This window comes from Podarcis liolepis (assembly GCF_965112155.1).
Source record: "Podarcis liolepis genome assembly, chromosome: 2".
In the NCBI taxonomy this organism is placed as follows: domain Eukaryota; kingdom Metazoa; phylum Chordata; class Lepidosauria; order Squamata; family Lacertidae; genus Podarcis; species Podarcis liolepis.
Window position 1 is genome coordinate 2388580 of NC_139555.1, and position 26167 is coordinate 2414746.

At 46.3% G+C, this 26167-nt stretch overlaps 2 protein-coding genes across 9 annotated transcripts in view; one reads left to right on the top strand and one right to left on the bottom strand.

Moving 5' to 3' along the window:
- LOC310699149 (histone H2B 5-like) overlaps nt 1-26167 on the top strand; it is a 960349-nt gene that overhangs the window by 768910 nt on the left and 165272 nt on the right. The window lies entirely within an intron of this gene.
- PDE1B (phosphodiesterase 1B) overlaps nt 1-26167 on the bottom strand; it is a 121710-nt gene that overhangs the window by 27635 nt on the left and 67908 nt on the right. The window contains exon 1 of one of the 8 annotated variants that reach the window (XM_083486681.1): nt 18329-18763. The exons of the other annotated variants lie outside the window; for them this stretch is intronic. Coding sequence (XP_083342807.1) covers nt 18329-18381 — 53 coding nt within the window. The 5' untranslated portion in view covers nt 18382-18763. Of the gene's footprint in view, nt 1-18328; nt 18764-26167 lie in introns of those variants that run through there. 8 annotated transcript variants of the gene reach the window in all.

The window sequence follows — 26167 nt, forward strand, 5'->3', positions numbered from 1 at the left end:
AGCTGAAGCTTCATTAGTTTCATGTAGATCCACCCCTGTGGGAAATTAAGCATTCCTTGATGCAAGCATGTCTTAAACATTTTATGTTGTGTTACTTCATTTATCTGTTAAGTCAGAGTGCTTTTTGAGCTGATTACAAGTACAACTATGACATCAACTATAAAATCCATACATCATTACAATACACAAAAACAATTCCATCACAGCACTAGAGCATCAGAGCATCAAGACACCCTTAATTAAAATATACAAGGAAAGAAGCCGCAAATTAGCATCCCTGCACTAAGCCATGGCTTGGTTTTGCTGTTTTTCTGCAGGACAGATTGGGTAAGTATTATCAACTATACATGGTCACTTTGCAAATTGCCAACATTCTCACCAATATCTTTGGAATTTGTATAAGCATCTTGCTTTACAATTTCCTCTTGGAAAAAAAGAAGAACAAGAAATAGCATGGCTATTAAAACAGTTTAAAAACAAAACAGTACGGTCAGAGGTTCTAAGTTATGTCACTGAGAGAAGGTAAAAGGCAATGTATAAGAATGGGGAACTGTACTGACCACTAAAAAAATCATTATACTTTATTAAATCTCAAGAATATGCAGTCATTACAACAAATAATTACCGTATTTTTCGCTCTATAACACGCACCCGACCATAACACGCACGTAGTTTTTAGAGGAGGAAAATCCGTAGGCATGCCACCCGTAGGCATTCCCTCCATAACACGCACAGACATTTCCCCTTACTTTCTAGGAGGAAAAAAGTGAGTGTTATGGTGCAAAAAATATGGTAAATGCATACACACTGTGATATATATATATATATATATATATATATATATATATATATATATACCTACCACATAGAGAAGTTATTCTAGTCATTGTCATTTATGTTATATTTATTCTTCATAAATTCAATTAGAGGATTCCACTTGTTTTTAAAAATTTCTCTTGTGAATCTTGTCTCAGTCTAATGAATTCTGTAAATTTATACATCATTTCTACCTTCCAATTGTTTTTGCTAACCATTCTTTCACTGTTGGTGGTGACCTACTTTTTTATTTTATTTTCAGTAACTGGAATAGGTGGACTCAAAACAAGAATAATCAATTGGGTCAAGTTAGTGAACAATTAAAGGTATAGGAAAGCATAATGGATCAGTTTGATTTGCAGGTTAAGGTTATACATGCATCATTTGCTAGTCTTCATATGCTTTGGGCTTTATGTGTGTATTTTATCATTTTAATATAAAACAGCCTTGTTTTATCAGCTTAGTTTTCACTGAGTTGGTGAATTAGGATCTGTGCTGAATTGTGTTGAATCAAAGGTGAGTGCTCACATGGCCGAGAAACAGGTTTACCACCTAAGATGGCCATCTATCTATCTATCTATCTATCTATCTATCTATTAATTACGTAAAAGTTATACACAATAAACATAACAGTATAACACATTTTTTTAAAAAAGGTTCTTTCGAATCTTGAGACCTCCTTCCTTCCCTCCATGGGTTCCAATTCTAAATTTTATTCCTGCATATTTTCTTTAATCTATCTGTTATATAAAAATAGTATCCCAAATCCATGTTACATTACAAGTGTGAATGCATTCCTGCCAATGATTTCAGCTGTTTACAGTGATCTCTCAAATATGTTAGAAAGTTATTCCAGTCTTTTTAAAATACTTGGTCTTCCTGATTCTAAGATGGTAATCCTAACCCCATTTCACTGAGAGCAAGTCCTGCTGAATTCAACAGGACTTGCTTCTGAGCAGGCATGGTTAGGATTGCAGCCTAGGTAGAATCATAGAATTAGTTGGAAGTTGGAAGAGACCCCAGGGGTCATCTGGTCCAACCCCCTGCAATGCAGGTAAGAAACAGATCTTGGTCTGTGTGGTACTATGTTTGTTTGTTACTGTTGTTTATTAAAGAATCTAAGGAGCTCAAGGTGGTTACGTGGTTCTCCTCCCCACTTCCTCCTCCCAACAACCCTGTGAGGTGGGTTAGGCTGAGAAATGGTGACCAGTTCAAGGTCATACCCATTGAGCTTCATGGCTGAGTGGGGATTTGAACCTTGATCTCCCAGGTCACAGTTCAACACTAACCATTGCACCATACTGGCTCTCTTGAGCCACTCTTCTCCTTCAATGCCATGACTGCAAACCACAGGTTAGCATAGCATGGCAAAGAAAAAGGCAGTCTAATTTCTGCCTCTCCAGTATTGAGCTAGACTTGCCATTTTTATCCAAGCTGCCTTTTGCCTTCTGCAGTGGATGTATGCTCTTCCCCCTCTTAAAGCATCACACAACACCTGCACACCTGTTTAAATCATCTCCCACACAGATGCAGAATTGCTTCAGGCTCCTTCAAGCTGAAGTCTTTCTTTGCGTGTCTTGTACGCCAACTCTCTCCCACTTCCTCTGCAGCAAAGTCCTGGCTTGCATTTCACAAACAGGGGACCAGCTGGCCTTTTATTGCTTTCTTGAAAGGGCAGGTTGGTGCCCCGGCTGGCCAAGGGAATAGCAATTGCGCATAAAGAGCCACTTAGCCAATTCCCAGGCTGGCACTCCAAAGCAGAGAGATCTGTGCTGCAGGCTAGGCTGGGACAACAAGTAAGAGTCAAAAGAGAAGGAGAAGACAAAGCCATCTGCTTTCTTCTTGCTTCTCAGTGGTCTCGTCATTCCTTGTGGAGGCTAAGGAGTCAGCGCTCTCCTCCTTAACAAAATGCATCCCAGAGGGGGGATTATTTTGCTTTGCACAGGCCTTGCCTCCTTAAAATAAAAATGCCATTGCTGGCTGTTCTCCCACAGGAAAGGATTTACATGACCCACAGATGCCTAGGGAAGGGTTTCCAATGGCAAAGATGCTCAGATATGCTCAGTGGCGCTGCTCAGCACCACCAGTGCAATGCACTGTGCATGGGAGGTGGGGAGTAGGATTCAGGTGCTCCTGGGCAAGTGGAGGGGAGTTTGCCTAGGTCCTCTCAACTATCTGTGCCTCCCCAGCAGTCTCCTCAAGCACAAACAAAGGGGAATGGTTTCAGTGGGTTTTCACTCCAGCCGGCTGAGTTCCTACACTAGGAATCTGTTTGCTCTTATGGGCTTTGCTGCGGTGTTCTATTACCATGGCAACGGCCTGAGAGACTCAAGTTACTGAGCAGAGATGGACACATGTAGGGAGGAGGTATCTCTGTGTGTGATGCAGTCTTCCGAAAATGCCCAAGGCTCCTAAAAGCCACCAGGCCAGGAGATTACCCAATACCTAGCAGGTGATCTTTCTGCACAGTCAATCCTGGAAGTGCTTGTTCTCAACATCAAGCCTCCCCACAGCCCCGTGCCGCTACAGAAGGGGTGAGGGAAGGGTGTCTGAGCAAGGGCGCTTCCAGACTGTCACTGCTTTGGGGTTGGATTCAGCTGTCTTGTGGCAAATACAGCTTGCATAGTTATAGTTGGTCGGGGGGGGGGGTCTTGCACAAGAAGCCCACTTCCCCTAAAGATCAGACTTTATACATTAAGGGGAATGCACTGAGAAGTGTGGGATTGCACTTCTTTGGCACAGCAGCAGCATTTACCTTCCCAACGAAGAAATCAGAATGACTGTTCAATAAGCAACTGCCACCACCTGACAACAGCTGCAAGGATGAATTCCCAATGGATAGGTCTTCTGCACAGGCTTCACTACCATTACAATCCACTTTTGGTCCAGTGCAGTTAACAGCCTTGGCTCTTTGTGGCAAGGAAAGCCAGTGTAGCACAGTAGTCAAAATGTCAGACTGGGACTGGGATCCTCACTCAGCTGTGATTCTCACCAGGTGACCCTGAGTAACCTCGCAGCCTATCCTACCTCACAGGGTTGTTGTCAGGATCAAGTAGGCAGAGGGGGTACAGTGGGAGGAAGGGGAGGGCTTTTATATTAAAAAAAAGAATCTAAAAATCCATATTTTAATAGGAAATGAGATAGTATGAATGTCAGCACTTAATGTTTGTAAGGTGGCTATATTTCACCTCCACCGCTGGAGGCAGTATGCCTCGGGGGACCAGTTGCTGGGAATGGCAAGTGCTGTAGAGCTCAGGTTCCTTCTTACTTGCCAGCTTCTCACAGGCATCTGGGTGGTCATTGTAACAACAGAGTAGATGGGACTCCTTTGGCCTGATCTAGCAGGGCTCTTTTTACATTCTTAGAATGCACATTCTTATTGGTCACATTGCCTGGAATACGACTTCCAAGTCTCACACACATGTCTGGAAGAGACTGAGGCTGAAGATGTTAACCCTGTCTGGTTTAGGAATCACTCAGTTACCTGGGATTCTGCCGGATTTGGAAGAGCTGGTTGGGATTTCTGAATTGTGTTGAGAAAATGCTGTATGTGGAAAAGGTCCCGGGGTTCAGTCCTCAGCATCACTAAAGTAGGGCTGGGAAAGACTCCTGCCTGAAGCACTGGAGAGGCCCTGCTGATCAGGGAAAGGCAATTCTGAACTGGATAGACTAACAATCCAAGTCATTATAAAACAGTTCCATATGCTCCTTTGTCTAGGTGCTTCGAAGACGTTCATGCATACATCAGTGTCACGCTGCAGCATTTCAAAGACTTTCTTTACACTTTGCAGATCCAGAGGGCTCTGAGCCAGGGCAGCGTTGAAGTGGGGGGGGGGGAGATGCATTTTCCTGGCCAGCTACAAGGCTGAGAAATGACTGAGGAGCCCCCTAATGCCATTGCAGGGCCTTGAGCGTGTTAACCAGCACCTGGCAATCAGATTAGGGACTGCAAATTCAATTACAGAGCCCAGGCTCATGCATTTGAGCAATTACTGCTGCCTCCGGTCGAGTCACACGAATCCTGGAAGCAAGTCATGCGGAAGAACGCGAAGGGCTGGGAAACTAGTGATACCACTGCGCATGTAGCATCACCCACTGGGAGTGAAGCAGTGCAAGAATTATAATGACGAGGGAGCATGGCCAATGGTCAGCGATGATGAGGGTTGAGGTCAAACACCACCTGGACAGCAGAACATTGGCTGCTCCAGCCTAATGAGTAGCCTTGGGCCAAGCGCCTCTTTCAGCCCAGTCTCCCTCACAGGGTTGTTGTAAAGATAAGTCAGGTGGAAGGGAGAACAACGTATGCTGGCCTGAGTTCTCTAGCTAAAAGAGAAGGATGGAGATGGTGATAATATAGGCATACATAAGTGCCTCTGGGCTGAAGCCATCCCCAAATAGTATGGGATCTCAAAGAGATCTGTTTTGACAAGTCTCCAGCCATGTGGGGAATAATACAGCAGCAAATGTTTTGCTCTGTGAGAACAAAGGGCAGCCCTGAGCTCTGTATAATGAACAGGGTTTTAATTAAGCAAGCTGATAAAACATTAGAAAATAAAGACTGCACCGGAGAAAGGGGGAGATGGCCCATGAATTTCCTGGAGAGTCTTTCCTAACAAAAGCAGGCAGAAGAGGAAGGCTGCCACGCAGGATTAACAGCAACCATCCAACAACGGCTAATTGCCAATTTTATATAACAAACCAGGGGTAGGGGTGGGGGTTCCTGGAGTTACCACTTTCTGCTATATGTAGGGGGAGGGCTGCATAGGGGAGCTGGCATCTGGCAACAACAGGAGGGCCAAAAGTTTCCCATCCCTCTTGTAAGCCATGGTGCTAGCTGCTGTACATGTTTTAAGGGGCCTCCAGACGTTCAGTATTTTGTGGAAGGGGTTGAAGTATATATCCAAGCTTCAGGTTTGTGTATTTAAAGTGGATTAAATAAGGCTATCAGGGCTCATCCAGACCTCCTTCCGTGCCATGTTTCTAAGACCAAGTCTACACTTTAAAGCTCTGTGTCCGAGTGCTTCCTCCACCACCCGCCCCAACCAGCGCTTACCTCAAGAAAACCCTCCCTTTACTGCTGAACCAGAGCCAATGGCAATTCACAGAAAACCCCAATTCAGCATTACTGAAAAGAGTAGGTTTTCTTTGGGAAAGTGGTGGGGCAAAAGGCAAAAAGCAAAACAATGCTTGGACGCAGACAGGGGAAAGCATGCATCTGTGCCTATAAAGTGTGGGGCAAAAGGTAAGTGTGGATGAGCCCCCCGCGGCTACTGGCCTCAATGGCTCTGCTCTGCCCCCAAAGTCAGAAGCAGCAATGCTTCCAAATCCCAGCTGCTGGAAACTACAGGAGGGGAGAAGGCTGCTCTTGCACTCATGTCATAGAATAGAATAGAATAGAATAGAATAGAATAGAATAGAATAGAATAGAATAGAATAGAATCATAGAGTTGGAAGAGACCACAAGGGCCATCGAGTCCAACCCCCTGCCAAGCAGGAAACACCATCAGAGCACTCCTGACATATGGTTGTCAAGCCTCTGCTTAAAGACCTCCAAAGGAGGAGACTCCACCACACTCCTTGGCAGCAAATTCCACTGTCAAACAGCTCTTACTGTCAGGAAGTTCTTCCTAATGTTTAGGTGGAATCTTCTTTCTTGTAGTTTGCATCCATTGCTCCGTGTCCGCTTCTCTGGAGCAGCAGAAAACAACCTTTCTCCCTCCTCTATGTGACATCCTTTTATATATTTGAACATGGCTATCATATCACCCCTTAACCTCCTCTTCTCCAGGCTAAACATGCCCAGCTCCCTTAGCCGTTCCTCATAAGGCATCGTTTCCAGACCTTTGACCATTTTGGTTGCCCTCCTCTGGACACGTTCCAGTTTGTCAGTGTCCTTCTTGAACTGTGGTGCCCAGAACTCTAACACAGCAGCCGGTGCTTCACAGTAAGAACAATAAGTAATAATACTCATTATAATGTGTGGTCCAGCACCAGTTCTATATCCAAGGCACAGCAAAGCTCATGACAACTTGGATGGCATCACACATTCTATCAGCCTGCATTTTATGTGAATAATCATCACCTTGGCTGGGCCAGTGGGGGGGATCGGACGACGTCGCCCAGAGCAGACTTTCCTGTTCCACTGCCTCATGATTGATTCATTGGCCAGAGCACCTCCCTCGCCGGCTGTCAAGCCAGCCTCCCATCCTGAGCAATTTACACAGCAAGGCTGTAATCTGGGCCCACTATCTTTTCAATTAGCCAGGAAAGGTGGAAGGCAAGCTGCGATGCCACTGAAGGATGGGGTGGGGGGGGAGAAGAAACAGAATGGGTGTTTAAAGTGCTTCGGAGCCAACAGCAAGGGCAAAGTCAAGGAGACATTAGTCTGAGATGTGCTGCACTTAGAAGATGCTCTCCCAAAGCACAGCCACCCGGGCATGTGGGCAGATATGCATAGGATTGCACTGTCAGCAAACTCTCAGGAGGCAGAGAGTGAGGTAGGCTGCAATCCTACACCTGCTTACTCAGGAGTAAATCCCATCAAACTCTGGAAGTTGAAATCGAGAGAGAGCATAACTTGCCCTTGGCCCCCTTGGCCCCCTCATAAGCTCATGGCAGAGCTGAGATGCAAATCAGGGACTCCAACTTTTGTAGCTTACTCGAAGGCACTGCTCCATATCTCTCACTGAGATTGCTGGCATTAATTAGCTTTCTTGTGGTCAGGGCCAGACTCCTTCCATGTGTCCATGTAGAATCAGTTATGCAAAAGTGTTATGCAAAAGTACGCAAATGTGATGGGCTTGCACAAACAAAACACATCTTACAGAATCCAGCTCCCTCTTCCATGGTGAGTGTTTTGGAGCCACAGAAGAAGTCAGTCATTCACCTTATTTTGTTTATTGGGAATAAACAGAAGAAAATCCTTTCCTGGGCTTGAGTCCGACCCTTTGCTGCAAGCTTCTGAGAATTAATTAATTATATATAAATTTTGTATATGAAGTATCAGTCCTTCATTCTGCTTAGAAACACAATCTTATACAAACAGGATTCTAGTGACCTTAAAGTGGTACTTAAAGCCATCACCTTAATGGCCCTATAATCATACTAAATTATCATATAAAGCAATTATGCTTTATAGGTATCATTTAAAAAAGAAAAGGCATATCCTCGCCCCCCAAAGCTTACCATCTAAAATTTCAAGTGAGGGAGGGTAGTCGACGGAGTCAAGTATAATGGGCAAAGAGCAGTGTAAACACAGTTACATGTACTAAGGGTTGATTTCTATAACAGGTGAGGATTAATAGCTTTGAAGGATAAAAAGGATTTTCAGGAGGGATTTCAAGGGCAAGAGAATAGGCATTCTGAAGGAGAGCTGCGGGCATCAAAGGGAGCTTAATTAGAGCTGGGGGGTTAGTCTGACTCTTCGCTATTGCTCCTCTCTTGAGGGTGTGAGGGTGTGTGAGTAAGAGGCAGCAACAGAGAATGCACAGAGTGCATTTCCAGAACCAATGACTCCGCGCACACCAGGACTAGAGAGGAGGGGCACACAGGGGATCTTCAGAAGGTGCAGCTGGCAAGACAGCCTCCACTTTCTGAAATCTACTCTTCTGTGCAGGAGGTACAGAAGCACCCCCACCCTCTTTTTGAATCTGGCCACCCTAAAGGTATTGGAAGCCCCAGCATAACACTGTTGTCTTGCAGCTTGTCTACACCTCCCAAAAGAGAATAGAGTTAATTGCACAAATTAAAGTGCTATTTCTCTTGACTGCACAATTCTTTCACATAGCAAAAGATCAGCAACTTCCACAAGGTGCAAGAAACATTTAGTCAGCCCAATTTCTAATATGCTTCCTCCCCAAGGGCTTTGGGTTGGTAACAACACCTGGAACACCCACTGTCCAAAACCAATTAAAAGGAATAAAGGAAATACACAATGCATCCCAATGCATGTTTACGCAGAGGTAAGTTCAGGGCCAGCCCACGAGGCTAACCACAAAATGGCACCCTTCTCCAGGAAAGAAGGAGTGAGTGAAGGTCTACACTGGGAACAGAGGGCAGAGAATCAATCAACCTTACATGAACATTGAAGTGGGAATCAAAGGCCCTCGTGGGAGGAAAATCATACCAGGTGAGTGCAGAGCCCAGAGGACCACAGTGGACAGCCTCTGTCATTTCCTCCCTAGTGGTGAGAGGAGACCAGCAGCACATCCTATTTGCCAAGAAGTCACTATAGAGGTGGTATTGGGTTGGCTGCCAAGGAAATGGCAGATCTGGGCTCTAAGGAGAGCGCTGCAGCTGTCACTGCCATCATGGCAGCATTCATTGGAGGCCGGATCTGCTGCCCCTATGGATCCTGCCACTCGAGGCTGTCGCCTCACCTTGCCTCATCGGTGGGGCCAGCCCTAGGTAAACCCCACAAAGGGGCTCAATGGGGCTGGCTCACAGTTCAAGTGTATAGGATTGCAGCCTCTATGATTCTTAAGTGTCATACTTTGATGTCATAAAGGACATAAGCACTGAGTTGGGAGAGACCTAAAGGCTAGCATAAGTTGCTCCAAGCAATTAGGAAAGGACTGTAGCTCAGTGGCAGAGTGCCAGCTCCGCATGCTGAAGATCCCAGGTTCAATCCCCAGAATCTCCAGGTGGGGCTGTCAAAAACCCTGAAATAGTCACTGCCAATCCATGCTTGTTTGGAATCTCTGTATTTCAAGGCAGTTGTGGAACAAGTAAAGGTGGGTTATTGAAATATACTTGGAGTCGCACAGTAATTTCATGCTCTTTATTGCAGCTCGTAGAACAGAAGTTAAGGTTCCCCCCAAACCTCAGGCTTTTTATGCATTATTTACACAATGGGTCCCGTCTGATTGGCTGATTCTGCTTCCCTCCTGCAGGCCAATCAGTTGTTGCATTCTAGGATCCTGCCTGCCTATTGGTCTAGGATCCAAGCTTAGTCCATAACAGTTATCATCCTTTTTATCTTCTGGAAATCATTTTAGGGTCACGTGGCAAGCAAAATACTGTGCCAGATCTATGAATGATCCAATATGGCAATTCTCCTCATGTTCTTATCACTGTATTCCAGAGTACAAGAAACATAGTTCTACTGTTTGTCTATGAGAATTTATAGCAAAGCATGGCTTTCTATCAGCTGAGCCAAGGCTGTTTTTATGGCTGTCTCCATATTGTTTATATATTGCTCAGTGAATTTATTACTTGGTTTATTACAATGGCTTTAAATATTGCTGTGCACTGCTTTGAGCATTTTTTATTTTTTTGAAAGGCAGCAAACATAAAAAATAAAGGCTATTCCCAAGCCCCTTCCACACAGTGGGAGCTTTGCTGGATCAGGCCAGTAGCCCATCTAGTCCAGCATCCTGTTCTCTCAGACCAACCAGACACCCATGGGAAGACCACAAGCAAGAACCCTCTCCCCTCCTGCAAGTTCCAGCAACTGCCTCTGACAGGAGAGGCAGAACAAAGCCATCCTGACTAGCAGCCACTCATAGCCTTACACTCCATGAGTTTGTCTAATCTTCTTTCAAAGCCAGCTGGCCATCACTGCCTCTTGCGTGAACAAATTCAATCGTTTAACTATGTGCTATTTGAAGAAGGGTTTCCTTTTATCTGCCCTGAATCTTCCAACGTTCAGCTTCACCGGATGTCCAACAGTTCTAGTGCTAAGTTACTAAAGACAAGGAGGCCCATCTGCCCAGATCAGATGACATTTACTGTCCAGATACTGATTAGTAGAGGGTGGGGAGACAAGCAATTAAGAAAAACTCAGCCACATATCAGAAGCAGCAAAGAGCACACACATTTGTTATTTTGATAAATGACATACCCCTAGGGAGGAAAGTGCTTGCTGCATAGAAGAAGAAGAAGAAGAAGAAGAAGAAGAAGAAGAAGAAGAAGAAGAAGAAGAAGAAGAAGAAGAAGAATTTGGACTTCATTTCCCTCCTTTCACTCCCCTTAAGGAGTCTCAAAGCAGCTAACAATCTCCTTTCCCTTCCTCCCCCACAACAAACACTTTGTGAGGTGAGTGGGGCTGAGAGACTTCAGAGAAGTGTGACTGGCCCAAGGTCACCCAGCAGCTGCAGGTGGAGGAGCGGAGACACGAACCCGGTTCACCAGATTATGAGTCCACCACTTTTCAAATTAACGTGGGCAGCTGCAGCATGTGAAGCAGCAAGTAGCGGCCTAGAGAAGACTCCGCGTTCATGTGCATGCATCAAAACACACACACACTGGATGACTAAAGATGAGCGCATGCCTGCCCCACATGGAGACTCAACTTCCAGAGACTGTACATTCTAGTAAGCAGATGAACAACCCTAGTGAAACATCAAGTGATCATCACTAATCATTAGCAAGCAAACAATAAGGTGGTCAACTCGGCCATTGCTATTATATGCATACATAGCCATATCTTACTATATAATATTTTTACAAAAAAAGAATTGTCATGCTGCTGTTTGCGTGGCCACCACTAGGTGGCCACACAAACTGCAGCATGACAACATTGGATACAGCAACTGAGTGGAGCAGGAAGGGCAGCAGTAGAAGCAAGCAGGCGAGCAGAGCGAGCAGGTTTGAAATGTTCCCCATAGTCGTTGTGGCTGCCACACACCAGCCCACTGGCTTATTTGCTCACATGTGTGCATAACAAGGCGAGGTAAGCCTGGGGTGCAAGCAAGCAGGCGGCCTGGCTGAGTGAGAGAGGGTGGTCCAATGGCATGAGCAAGTGGGCAGCTGGGAGGGCAGCACAGGCAAGCCTTCATGCGCTCCCCACCACTGTCAGCTCACCACAGGTGGAAGTCTATCTCCCCTTAGTGTGCTGCCGGCAGAAGGGAGTCTGCATTTCAAAATGTGCACTTCATTTGGGCAGCACCAGAGGGAGAAGGAAAGAAAGTCTGTCTCCTCTTCATTCCTCTCTCCTCTGTGAACTGTTGGGGGAGGGGTAGCTTTGGGGATTGGAGGGGAGGGGGCTAAAGGAGATTGAGCGGCTAAGGGTTGAAGGGTCTGAGAGGGAGGAAAGGGAAGTGTGGTGAGCACAGCAAACAGGCTGGCAGCGTATCTGATGCATAAGCCTGGCCTTCTAAGGCTGCTGTGAGGATATTCTTCAAGAGCCCTATAAAGCAAGTTGCAATAATTGTTTTATTATTACTTGATGTTGATGATGATGATGATTTCTTGCCCACCCTTCACCATAAGGTGCAAGGGTACGTTACAGCTATTTGAAAATGCAATGTCTAAAACAAATTAAAACAGATTACAGTTACAAGGATAGAATGTTTCCTAACATATATATCTCAGGTGTTGATGACCAGCATTAAGAGGTGCATCCTCTAAAACAGGCATAGGCAAACTCGGCCCTCCAGATGTTTTGGGACTACAATTCCTATCATCCCTGACCACTGGTCCTGTTAGCTAGGGATCATGGGAGTTGTAGTCCCAAAACATCTAAAGGGCCCAGTTTGCCTATGCCTGCTCTAAAATCTGAAGGTGCCAAACGCACTGGCAGGGGTGGGGAATTCTCCACTTCCTATATTATCACCCTGGGTCCCTAAATGCAGCAGAGGACAGAGTAGAAAAAAATGTGAGGCTCTAAGAAACATCCTGCTTCTCCCCCAAACCATAAAAACTGGATCAGTGTGTGTGTGTATGTGTGTGTGTGTGTGTGTGTGTGTGTGATTGCACACTTCCCTCCTGCTGCTGAGGAATATCAGTAGCAGATGGCAGCACACAGGCACAAGCCATGAAGGCTGGAGAAATTGTGCAAGCTGCAGTTGAAAGCAAAGCCACATTCTCCTCAGTGTACCTCCCCTTTGGACCCAGATTTGTCCCCCACCTCTCCAAGGAGCCTCTCATTTCTAGGGACCCCAGTTATGGAGAAGAGAGGCAAAGGTGACCCTCAAACCCACTGCAAGGTCTCAAGTTGGAAACATCGCCGTGCAACTTACTTTCCCTCCCAGTAGCGTTACTAGGTAACTGCAGAAAGTTGACTTGCAGCATTTTAGCGCAACAAGCATGTGAGCGATGGCAGAGAGTCTCCTTTGTGTTTGTAATGAGCTGTTCGTTCCGCCCCACACCCACCAGGGTCCCTACACTTGTCACACTCTGGTGGCAGGCACCTTGTGTGGGCACCAGTCCTGATCGTGATCAGCCACATTGTGCAAGTAAAACGCTAAACAGCATGTTAGCTGGGGGGACGGGACTTCACAAGCTGCTGCCTCGCAACCGTCTTGCAAGCTGCTTTAATTCAGCTCAGCATTGATATGCCATTCAGCTTTCCTTAGGAAGGGAAGGAAGTTTCAAGACAAGAATTCGCACCCATATCTTTCCACACCAGGAGTTCTGCTTGAAGAAACTCCCTGCAAGAGCACCAAGGCCTGGAAGATGCAGCCACAAGGGCAGGACTTTGGGGAAGAAGTGTGTAGCAACGCTCAGCAGACTGAGCCGGGCTGGGTGGGTGAAAGGGCAGCGGGGCAGCGCAGGGTTGGGTCACCACTAGGGATGGGGGAGGAGCTCAGTTCGCATTCAAAGGCACACTCGCCTAAGCTGCAGTTTCCGAAACAATGTGCGAAGCGGAACACAGCTATCCTTCAACTTTCGCATGTAGAAGCAAGCGCTTCCGCAAATTTTTGCACTTCTTAGCAGAATGTGTATAAAAATACACACACTAGGGTAAAATAGACATCAAAGGCATAGCACATGAAGGTACATTAGGGGAAATTGCAAAAATGTCTATAATGGGGGAAATGGCATAAAATCATAGACTCATAGGGTTGAAAAGGACCCCAGGGGTCATCCAGTCCAACCCCCTGCAATGCAGGAATCTCAGCTAGATCATCCATCACAGATGGCCATCCAGCCTCTGTTTAAAAACCTCCAAGGAAGGCGAGTCCACCACCTCCCAAGGGAGTCCCTTCCACTGCTGAACAGCTCTTACTGTCAGAAAGCTTTTAGTCAGAATCTCCTTTCTTGTAACTTGAAGCCAGTGGTTCAGGTCCTCCCCTCCAGAGCAGGAGAAAACAAGCACCATCCCTCCTCCATGTGACAGCCCTTGAGATATTGGAAGAACGCTATCATATCTCCTCCCAGTTTCCTCTTTTCCAGGTTTAACATACCCAATTCCCTCAATCATTCCTCATAAGGCTTGGTTTCCAGATCATCTTGGTCACCCTCCTCTGTACATGTTCCAGCTTGTCAATATTCTTAAACTGTGGTGCCCAGAACTGGACACAGTAGTCCAGGTGTGGTCTGACCAAAGCAGTATAGAGCAAGACTAACAAGTCACTTGATTGGGACACTAGACTTCTGCTGATGCAGACCATATACAATATGTAAAAACATGTATATATAAGGAGAAATTCACACTATAATGCTGATGATTTTATGTTGGATTTTGTTAAAACAAACTGCAAACTTTTGCAGCAATGTGGAGAGTGAAAGCAACATTTGAAAAATGCAAAACTCTGAGAAACCAAAACTGACAGTTTTTCACATCCCTGCTCCCCACATTCTGAAGTATAAGGGCACACACCCATCAAAGGACACATACGCACCCCACTAAGTCCAGTGGCTACAATGACCTTACGACACCATGGCATAGTTACTGTCCTGATTTATTTGGTACAAGCAAAAGCTTTTTTTCAAATGCGGCCAGAGCTGATCTGGCCCAGTCAAGAAAAAAACTCTCCAAACTTGATCACACTTAAGGAAAACAGAAGGTTGCCTTGCTGTCCCTGATTTAAGAGGCACATTGTTCAAAGTTTTTTTTAAAAAAATTAAATCTACTTTAAAGAGTTAAATACTCAGGAAAGAAAAAGATTCAAGGGGAGGGGCCTGTTCCCCTCTTGGTCACCCATTCAGGCGAAGTGAAGGCGATGCAGTTCTGGAAAGAAGGGCCTCATTCTAAATTAGATGCATCTGCCCTCAGTGACATTGTCACTGATGGGAATAGTGATGTCAATATTTCCAGGAAGAAGAAGAAATAGTTGGGGGGGGGGGTTGATTAATGCTGCTGAAGCAGAACTCAATTAGGGCACAAAGAAGCAATAAACAAAGCAAACAGGGGGCCCCAAAACACCACTTTTGCACTGAAAGAGTGCCCCCACAGATATCTGGTATTCCAGGGTAACCTTATTCCATTGATTCCCCACTCCATCTATCCCAAAGGAGAACCTGTGGTCCTCCAGATGTTGTTGGACTCCATCTCACACCAGACCCAGCCAGAATGGCCAGCTGGGTGCCAAGCTGGGCCAAGAGAAGGGGTCAGCATTGTTAGGCATCCGCCAAGGCCTACGCCCTAGCAGGGAACCTTTGCTTACTGCCTGCCCTGCCCCAAGTCCCCTGGCTGTGATCTTCCTACGATTCTATTGTTCTTCCTCCCCATCTTTGCCTAATTACTGCACTTTGGAAGCAGGGACAAGAGCAAGGCAGAGAAGGAACAGCAGCCTCCGCAGTGGTGCAGAGGGAGAGCACAGAGGGTGCTCAGCCATGCATCTCACTGAGGCAACTTGGAGGAAATGTGGAGTATCAACCTTAACAGAATATAAAATAGAAATGCTCCCAATTTGCTTCCCTTGTATTCTGTTCCAGTATCCCAGAGTAGTGCAGTGGCTGGAATCTTAGAATCCTAGTTGGAAGGGACCAGGAGGGCATTCTAGCCCACCCCTTGCAAGAACCTTTTGCCCAACGTGGGGCTGGAACCCACCACCCTGTGATGAGCTACCATCTGTATTTGACTAAGCTGTGGGAGAACAGGGATTGAATCCCCAATAATAGTAATAATAAATAATGTTATTATTTATACGCTGCCCATCTGACAGGGTTTCCCCAGACACTCTGGGCAGCTCCCAACAAAATATTAAAAAGACAATAAAACTTCAAACATTAAAAACTTCCTTGCACAGGACTGCCTTTGCAGATGACACCAAACTGGGAGGGGTGACTAACACCCCAGAGGACAGGATCACACTTCAAAACGACCTTGACAGATTAGAGAACTGGGCAAAAGCAAACAAGATGAATTTTAACAGGGAGAAATGTAAAGTATTGCACTTGGGCAAAAAAAATGAGAGGCACAAATACAAGATGGGTGACACCTGGCTTGAGAGCAGTACATGTGAAAAGGATCTAGGAGTCTTGGTTGACCACAAACTTGACATGAGCCAACAGTGTGACGCGGCAGCTAAAAAAGCCAATGCAATTCTGGGCTGCATCAATAGGAGCATAGCATCTAGATCAAGGGAAGTAATAGTGCCACTGTATTCTGCTCTGGTCAGACCTCACCTGGAGTACTGAGTCCAGTTCTGGGCACCACAATTCAAGAAGGACACTGACAAACTGGAACGTGTCCAGAGGAGGGCAACCAAAATGGTCAAAGGCCTGGAAACGATGCCTTATGAGGAATGGCTAAGGGAGCTGGGCATGTTTAGCCTGGAGAAGAGAAGGTTAAGGGGTGATATGATAGCCATGTTCAAATATATAAAAGGATGTCACATAGAGGAGGGAGAAAGGTTGTTTTCTGCTGCTCCAGAGAAGCGGACACGGAGCAATGGATCCAAACTACATCTAAACATTAGGAAGAACTTCCTGACAGTAAGAGCTGTTTGACAGTGGAATTTGCTGCCAAGGAGTGTGGTGGCGTCTCCTTCTTTGGAGGTCTTTAAGCAGAGGCTTGACAACCATATGTCAGGAGTGCTCTGATGGTGTTTCCTGCTTGGCAGGGGGTTGGACTCGATGGCCCTTCTGGTCTCTTCCAACTCTATGATTCTATGATTCTATGATTCAGATCTCTTCTAAAAGTCAGATACAGTGGTACCTCGGGTTAAGAACTTAATTCATTCTGGAGGTCAGTTCTTAACCTGAAACTGTTCTTAACCTGAAGCACCACTTTAGCTAATGGGTGGGGCCTCCTGCTGCCGCTACACCGCTGCTGCACGATTTCTGTTCTCATCCTGAAGCAAAGTTCTTAACCCAAGGTAATATTTCTGGGTTAGCTGAGTCTGTAACCTGAAGCGTCTGTAACCCAAGGTACCACTGCAGTTGTTTATTTATTTGACATCTGATGGGTGGGCATTCCACAAGGAGAGTGCCACTGCCAAGAAGGCCCTCTTCTTGTAACCTCACTTCTTGCAGTGAGGGAACTGCCAGAAGGCCCTCGGAGCTGGATCTCAGTGTCCAGGCTGGACAATGGGGGTGGAGACGCTCCTTCAGGTATACTGGACCGAGGCCGTTTAGGGCTTTAAAGGTCAGCACCAACACTTTGAATTGTGCTCAGAAACATACTGCGAGCCAGTGTACTTAGGACTGGTGTTATATGGTCCTGGTGACCAATCTAGCTGCCACATTCTGGATTATGTGCAGTTTCTGAGCTGCCTTCAAAGGTAGCCCCAGGTAGAGCACATTGCAGTAGTCCAAGCAGGAGAAAACCAGAGCATGCACCACTGGTAAGGCAGTGTACAGGCAGGTAGGGTCTCAGCCATCACACCAGATGTGATGCACACTGGGTGACTTTGGACCAGTCACTGTGGATTAGTCTAATGTAACCTAACTCACAGGGTTGTTCTTAGGATAAATAGAGCTGGGGGGGGGGGAGCACTGAGTTCCTTGGAGGAAAGGTGGAATATAAAACAGTGGTGCAACAATAAAATTGCTAGCACATTTGCAAAGATGAGCAGGGTCTGGTCTGGTTGGGGGCCTGGGGACTGGGATTCATGCATTCCAGAGAGTTGGACTAACTCTCATGATTCTATGAAATGTAGAAAGTTGTTAATTAAGTAAGTGGCTAGGCAGTGGCGACAGTGCCATGGAGGTGGACTCATTCAGGAAGAGCCCCCCACTGAATACATCTCCCCCAAGAGCCCCTAAAATCTGGCGCAGACAATGGGTCTGCTTGGCTTACAAACAATGAAACTGCTGGTCTTTAAGGTATCACAGTCTTCTTTATTTTTCCCTCAAGTACTATAGAATTTATTAACCATCACTAAGGCACTTTTCAAAAGAAGAGGAAGGAGGAGGAGGAACATAAACCGTATAACATAACTTTGAGCACACCATTAGTGGGTTTTCCATCTTGAAAAGGCAGCCTGGCTGAAAGCTAGAAGCAGCCCAACAAACCCCCAGGGACAGGAGCACGTTCTAGTTCAGCTTCACAACAACTCAGAACTTCTATAGCACAAGCCTGTACCTGTCTGCGCAGAAGTAAACCCCACTGAGTTCAGTGGACAAACTCCTAGGTAATCCTAACCCCACTTACCTGGGTGCAAACTCCAATGAATTAATTAGAACTTGCTTCTGAGTAGACAGAGGGTACTGGTATTCAGCTAAGTCTTTACTCTGATCAAACCCACTGAAATTAATGGACATGGCTAAGTCAGCTCCATTCATTGCAATGGATCTGCTCAACTTAAAAACCGAGTTGAATGCCACCACACTTAGGACTGCACAGCAAGTCTGTGCAGGACTGCAGCCTCAGCCCAGGAAAATGACCACTCCCTGTTCTTACCTGAGGATGGGGCTGTGCATATGGGCCCGCTGGACTTGAAGAACCTCTGCCATGAGCAGAGAGGCACTGAGGACCTTCACTGTCCACAAGAACCTTCAGGCTCCACCCCGTCAGTCCAGGAGGGCTTCAGCACCACCAGCCAGGGCCTAGTCCACTGTTTATTTTCTAAAAACATCCCAATATTTCTTCTTTGTTCACCTCAACAAAGGGGTTCCCCCCCCCTTGCTTAAATGCTGGGTTGCTGCACAGGATGCAACCTGCAGTAGGGTTGTCAGGCCTTCTGTCCGCAAGAGCTTGTGAGTTGCGGTTGGGAGGGGGCACAAGGTAGAAAAGGTTCACAACCGCTAACAAAGGCAAAAAAGGAAACGCACAAAAGCCATTTAAGGCAACCAGAGAGAGGGGGGAATATGCGCTTCGATAGATGCAGGCTGGCTTGGCAGACTATCGGACACCACCACTGACTATTTTTGCCTGTGAAAAGCCATTTATCATTTATATCACAGGAACATCTATTGGCAGCCAGCGGAGGCCAAGGGGGTTGGGTAGGCTGCTCCCCAGGGGTGATGGGGGTGAGCAGGGAATGCGTGGAAACGGCCTGTTTGTTTTGGAAGTGGGGGGAGGAGGTTCAAATAAGTAAATGAAGCCTTGCCTAAAATGACTAGCAGCCCAAGAAGCAACTTCCGCTCTTTTAGCAACCTCCGCTCTGAAATGCAGCAGGTTTGCAGGTTGCAAAACTAGTCAGAATTTCATCTTTGCATTCAGTTGCTGGAACACAAAATATGAAACAGGTGTGTTCAGTGATTTCATTGTTACTTTTTTTAAAAGGGAACAGAACAGTCTGCACATGGTCAGAAGCACTTTGCACTAAGCTCATTTTTTTGTGGTTGCGGGGCGGACAATACCCTATTTCTCCCAAAGGACCAGAGACAGTGAAATAATTTTTGAAAACAAGAATGTGGAAAACAAGAGCTCACAGAATTTGCTTTTCCACATGTTCACATATCAACTTACCTCGCACATTCAGCATCCAACTCCTTCTGAAAACACTTTGCCATTCTAGCTGTTTGCTTACCTATTTCTCCCCTCCCACCCTCCAAGTTGCTCAGAGTGACAAACACGTTTCTCCTCCCACATTTTACTCTCACAAGAAGCCTGTGAGGTAGGTTAGACTGAGGGACACTGACTGGCCCACATTCATCCCCTAAGCTTTGTGGCAGAGCAGGGATTTGAACCCCAGCCTTCCAACACCCGATCCATTCTGCCACCCTGTCTGGGTAACCCTCTCTTACCCAGCTGTGACCCCTCATACACACTGCCAAAAATGCCCTCCAGGGTGCAATGAGGCGTCTATTGGCTACAACAGAAGGTTTCTTTCAAGCCTGATTTCAGTGAAAGGAGGGGACATGACCCTGCGGACACCAGAAAACACCTCTAGGGGCACATGTGTGGTGGCACATTGGCCTCCAGTGTTGAGCAGCAATAGGCCTTGCAAGGCTGCAGCCCAAATCAGAGGTACTGGTTGTACTGAGAAATCCCTGAGTGTCAATTCTAGAAACTTCCTTTTCTTTCCATCCACTCTCAAGGGAACTTCCCTTGCAGCATTCCACCGGAGGGGGGGGGATGACAACAAGCAGAGCCCCAGAGGCAGGTCCAGCCCCACCAGTGAGGTGGAGTGAAGCAAGGTCAAGAGAGCGGATTCCCGCAACATCTCACAACAGTTTTCAAAACTCTTGCAAGAGTTCCACGAGATCTCATGAGATCTTTCTGGAAGTCGCTGCTGTTGTGCAACCCTAGTAGACAAGGCTTCAGTGGGGGGAGAAGGCAGCTTCCCATTTCGCCTCAGGAGACGCGAATCTAAAGTGCATTTTAAATCTCACTATCCCTCACCCACCCAGGCACTGGCCCAGACACTTGAGGCAACTTCTTAGCTGGTGCACCACAATTCAAATGGCACAAATAGCTCCTCTTCACCACTCCCTGCCCCCCAGCACCTGGTGGTTGAAGTGATTGCCTCCTCCGTCTGATGATAGACTCATAGAATTGTAGAATTGGAAGGGTCATCTAGTCCAACCCTCTGCAATGCAGGGATCTCAGCTAAAGCATCCATGACAGGTGGCCATACAACCTCTGCTTTAAAACCTTCAAGGAAGGAGAGTCCACCACCTCCTGAGGGAGATAATTCCACTGTTGAACAGCTCTTACGGTAGAAAGTTCTTCCTGATGTTTTGTAGGAGTCTCCTTTCTTGTAACTTGAAGCCATTGCTTCTAGAGCAGGAGAAAACAAGTTTACGTCTCTTCCATGTGACAGACCTTGAGGTATTTTAAGATGGCTCTCATATCTCCTCTCCTCTTTTCCAGCTAGCCATACCCAGCCTTCATGAGTCTTGGTTTCCAGGCCCTTGATCATCTTGGTTGCCCTCCTCTGCACATGTTCCAGCTTGCCTGTTACCCAATCACCACTACCATGTGCTACAAGGTTGGGCTGTGGGTGGGTGTTTAAGGGGAAAGTTGCACATGAATTCTGAAAAGCAGAGGGAGATATCCTTCCCCATCCCCAGCTGCATTTTAAAGAGGAAATACCTAAGTATTTTTCACTTCCTCTTTCTCATGATGAGTCAAAATGGTCCCTGAGGTGGATGGGTCCCTCTTCGAGCTGTCACCGCATTTCCCCTAGGGCAGATGACTTCTGGGTCAAACCACAGTTTGGAACATGAGTTCATTAGCAGCAATGAATGGGTGCTAATTGCAAATGCAACCGTATTAAGTTTGGCAGTTTCAAGTTTATGGGGTTATATTCAGTGTAGTGGAAAGCTGGATGTTCTGCCAGGGCAAGAATTTCTCCTTGTGTGACAGAATGTCTCCTCCTACTGTGCCCTCCCTAAATCTGTTCTGGGGTTTCTCCCAACATTCTGGAATGGATTTGGGAACAGGGCAGGGCAGAGAGGGGGGAATCCTCTTGTGCTTCTGCAGAATGTTAGCTGAATACTTCCCTTAGCTTTGTTTACCAAATACAATTAAAATAAATGATAGCCAAATTAAATCAATTTCTATGCATTCAGGAAATTTTCTGGTGCAAACTGGAGGGGGGGAATCAATGCAAATGTGTGCACAGAAACATTTTCCGATTTGAAGTTTTGCGTAAAACCCATACCACTGCAGTCTAGTTTGAGAGATTTCACCAGAAACATACTCCTTTCACCCCACGTTGCCTCTCTGGGCTCTTCTGAGGTTACATGAGTGAAGGAGTCCTTTGATATCACCAGAATCATCTATCCTCTCTGCCTCCACCTGCTCAAAGCACCCCTCTCCTCCACCCAGTCTCCTCATAGCAGCCCTCTTCCTGCATTCAAGAGATGGGTCAACCTGGGCAGGGGCTCATGCATGCTGGTCCCTCCTCCAAGAATGCCCTCCCAACCTTTTGCACTATGAGCATGAAGGTCTACAGGGAGATTTTAACTGGATTCAGCTGAATGCAGTAAAAATCCCTGTTTCAATTTGGAACTGATACGTGTTCAGTTCTCAGTCATGGGGAGGATTCTTGCCACATTCAAGTTAATGTGGCTAGAATGTCCCTTCAGATCTTCATGCTCAACTTGTGAAAGGTCAAGGGGAGGGGCAAAATCACACCAGGATAGGGGTAGTGATGTCATGCATAGCCCCACAATGACTCTCAGGGTCCCAACTCTAAAATTCTATGATTCTATTTAGTTGAGATTCCTGCATTGCAGGGGGTTGAAGCAGATGACCTTCAGGGTCCTTCCAACTCTAAAATGCCCTCTGCCCATTTTAACACCTGAGAGGGTCTGTAGGGAAGGCGTTAAAACAGGAGTTACATGAGTTACAATGAAACCTCAGCTCATAATCTGACTTCTGCATTTTGGATTAGTTGAGGCTTCTGAGTCATCTTCAAGGGCAGCCCCACACAGAGCGCATTGCAATAATCCAGCCTGGAGGTTCTGCCTTGTTGAGGAGTGTAGGTTTGGCAGTGTCCATACAAGAGAAGTTTGTTACCACTTTAGGGCTTTCAGCACTCATGCAGCGTCCTGAACTGGGGCCAGAAACAAACGGGCATCCAGTGAGGAAGAGGGATGGGGAAGGAGGAAAAGCCCTGCTGGATCAGGCCAAGGGACCATCTAGCCCAGCACCTGCTCTCTGCCTGTGATCAGCCAGATCCTCTAGGAAGCCCACAAGCAGCATGTGATGATGTCGCCCCTCACCTCATTTGCCCCCTGCATCTGATATTTAGATACAGTCAACTTTCAGTTTATGCAAATTTAACTTGTGTGAATTCAGTTTTATGCTCTTGGAGGAAAATAAATTAAAGAGGGGGGCAAGCATCTGGCAGGGAAACTTTTGTAATCCCACCTGCCATTGCACATAGCTTGGGAAAGCATTTGGAGATGCAGAGAATGTAAATTTTGACTATACGTGATTTTGGCTTTATGCACTATCCCAGGAATTAACCTCCACATAAATTGAGAGTCAACTGTATATGCTGCATCCAGTACTGGTGATAATAAACTGCCATCATGTCTAGTAGTCCCTGACAAACATCTTCACTGAATTTGTCTAATCCACTGTAAACCCATCTAAGCTACTGGCTGTCACCACAGTAAGTGGCATTGAATTCCGTAAGTGAAACACGTACTGTGTGAAAAAGCTCTGGTGGTGCCTGTTGAGACTCTGGCCAATATGGGAGTGGAGCAATACATGGGGGAAATGTGAACTTACTTAAAGTTACATAACTGAATAGGCTTTGCTATTGTACTGGGTTAGTTGTTACATGTGATCTCAGAAATTGTTGCATAAGTATTCTTCCATCAATGTTTGACTTCATTGGTTGAGAAGCACTAGTTTTTGAGCCGCAGTTAATCAGCCTCCCTGGCTACAATGGTCGTTAAATTACTAGAAAGAGAAGTGCCAAGTCTCACATGTGTTTGGCAGTTGCAACATCAGATATGAAACGATCCTTATTGGTGTAGAAATATGCCATATTGAGTGAGGGAACTGCACTCTGCACATGCTCAAAAAATTATTCTTTTAATCAACTGTTGCTCTGCATCGTGGTCCAGGTTTAAGTTCCACCACTGCAATCCGGCTGAAATCAATCTCTGTCACTCTGCATTTGCGTTGGATGTTTTAAGCTTGTCTTTAAAATGTGCTGTGTCTATGCTATGAATACTGAGACTGCAGCAGAAGACTGTTTAAATTCCATACCTTAAGGAGCATCTTAACATAGGCTGCATTTTGATGCAAGCAGCTCTTTCTGCCCCGCCGCCCCCTACCATGAGAGCCATTCCACTTCCGCAAAACCTTTAATGAAAAATACCTGCTTCCCCCCTTTAGACCACATTCTCCGACACTCAGTTTTAAAAGAGAGAACAGGGTTCCAGGCTTTTGAAGAAACCAATTTGTATACTTATCTATCACACCAGGATTGTGTCTGAGCTAAGGCATAACCCCCAAAGTAAACCTCAGTGCTTATTGTTAGCCTTTGGTTAACTCCACATCTATTCCTCAACCCATCATCTCCAAATGTAGATTCTCAAGCAGAGAGATCCACGTGCAGCCTGATCTATTTCAAGTACAACCACAAGCTTCTCTTGTGGAAACAAGGAGAGAAGAAGAACCATGCTGGATCAGGCCAAAGGCCCATCTTGTCCAGCACCCTGTTCCCATAGCGGCCAACCAGGTGCCTGGAGACACTTACAAGCAGGAGCACAGTGCAACAGCACTCCCACCCACATGGCATTCCCAGCAGCTGCTATTCCGAGGCACACAGCCTCTGGCAGCGGAGGAAGAATATAGCCAGTATGGTTAGCAGCCGTTGATACCCTGATTCAACATGAATTTGTTGGCCACGAGGGTGCGATTTCCAGCAGAGAAGTGCTGGGTGGAGGGGGGTAAGGGAGGGCACTTGACCCCTTCCCAGCCTGCTCGTTTCTCCATCACTACTCTGCACCCCACAATCAGCTGCTTTTCTTTCTACCCAGGTTCTAGGCTCTCATTGCATCACAAACACAGCTCTAGAATCTGGGCAAGGTGAACAGCCAACAGAAGAGTTGCAGGGGAGGCCAGGAGGCAGATGAAAGGTTCAGTGCCCTTTAGGGTGGGTAAGTATGCATTAAAAAAGGAGGTGCATCATCCAAGGAGAGCACAGGCAGCATGAAATTGCACTGGCTAAGGCAGAGGTTCCCAAAGTTGCCGTATTTGGCCTACCACCCCCTTTTCAGAAAAAACAACTCAGCGCCTCTCTGGAAATCTGTCTTCTTTAAGCAAACAAATGGAAAGATGCCATGATAAATTTGTGTTCTTTTATGTATCTATGTTAGGGACGTGGGCGGTGCTGTGGGTTAAACCACAGAGTCTAGGACTTGCCGATCAGAAGGTCAGCGGTTCGAATCCCCACAACAGGGTGAGCTCCCATCGCTCGGTCCCTGCTCCTGCCAACCTAGCAGTTCGAAAGCACGTCAAAGTGCGAGTAGATAAATAGGTACCGCTCTGGCAGGAAGGTAAACAGTTTTCTGTGCACTGCTCTGGTTCACCAGAAGTGGCTTAGTCATGCTGGCCACATGACCCAGAAGCTGTACACCAGCTCCCTTGGCCAATAAAGCAAGATGAGCGCTGCAACCCCAGAGTCAGTCACGACTGGACCTAATGGTCAGGGGTCCCTTTACCTTTATGTATCTATGTTGCTACATTTTGTGTTTATTTGGAAAATAAAGTAATCACTAAAACACCATGTTATATTGGTAAGCATCGTAACACAACAGATGAAATATGTATGAACACTTTTCCAAAACTAGATGAGGAGATGGACTAGGCCCCGGGAATAAAAACCCATGAAGCAGAGAGGAGTGAAAACTGCCACCTCAGTCTGATCCGCCCCGGGGGCAGTGCCAGTGCCGCAGCCCGCCTGCCACTGGCCAGATAGGCAAGCAAGCTGTGATCCACTTCCCAGGCCTGGGTGAAGCCAAAAAGGGATCACCCAACCCCAGGAAAACCTCTCACCTCCAGCACGACCGCCAGATACAGGCGAGGCATTGTCACCATCCCACAACGGTGCCCAACCTAACAGTAAGTGTCATTACACAGCAGGTGAAATATGTACAAACTGTTTTTTTCAAAATTTTATTCTCTTCTCTTCTCTTTTCTTTATGCTTCCACCACCCTCTTATTTTTATTCAATGCCCCCCAACTGCACCTGAGGCTACTACCACCCCCTGGCTCATTCCAGTGCCCCCCAGGTGATGGTATCACTCACTTTGGGAAACACTGGGCTAATGCATGTTTACGGCTGCAAATTTGCAAAGAATCACTGCAATTTAAATTGAAATACAGTATATCTCACAATGGAAGTCTGCAAGCAGGGTACCTGTTCAGCCTGGCTGTGGATGCTGTTAGCTCTTGAAGGCCAACTTTGTTAAGGTTCTTTCTTTAAAACCAGACCTGGACCAGACAGTCCTTCACCCTTCAAGCATAGGACAGCACTTCCTCTTAATAACTATTGGCTCTTGCTCCTTCGTCAACCCAGACTCTTGCTCATGTTGCTATGCAAAGTGCTGTGTAACACTTGAGTTTTAAAAAGAGCAAGAGGGGCATCTAGAGTTGCCCTTCCCCAGCCGTCAGAATATTGCCACCATGACTCTCTCAGGAAGTTGGGTTTCTAGGTGTTCTGCTGCCAAAACATTTCATTGCCATGACCAGCAAAACAAGGGCACATTTTGTACATGAACTGTACTGCTGAAATTTAAACACATCAGTTTCTTTTTTATATATATAGAAATTTTTATTGGTTTTTCACCTTTTATAAAGACAAATACACACAAAAAAAAACAA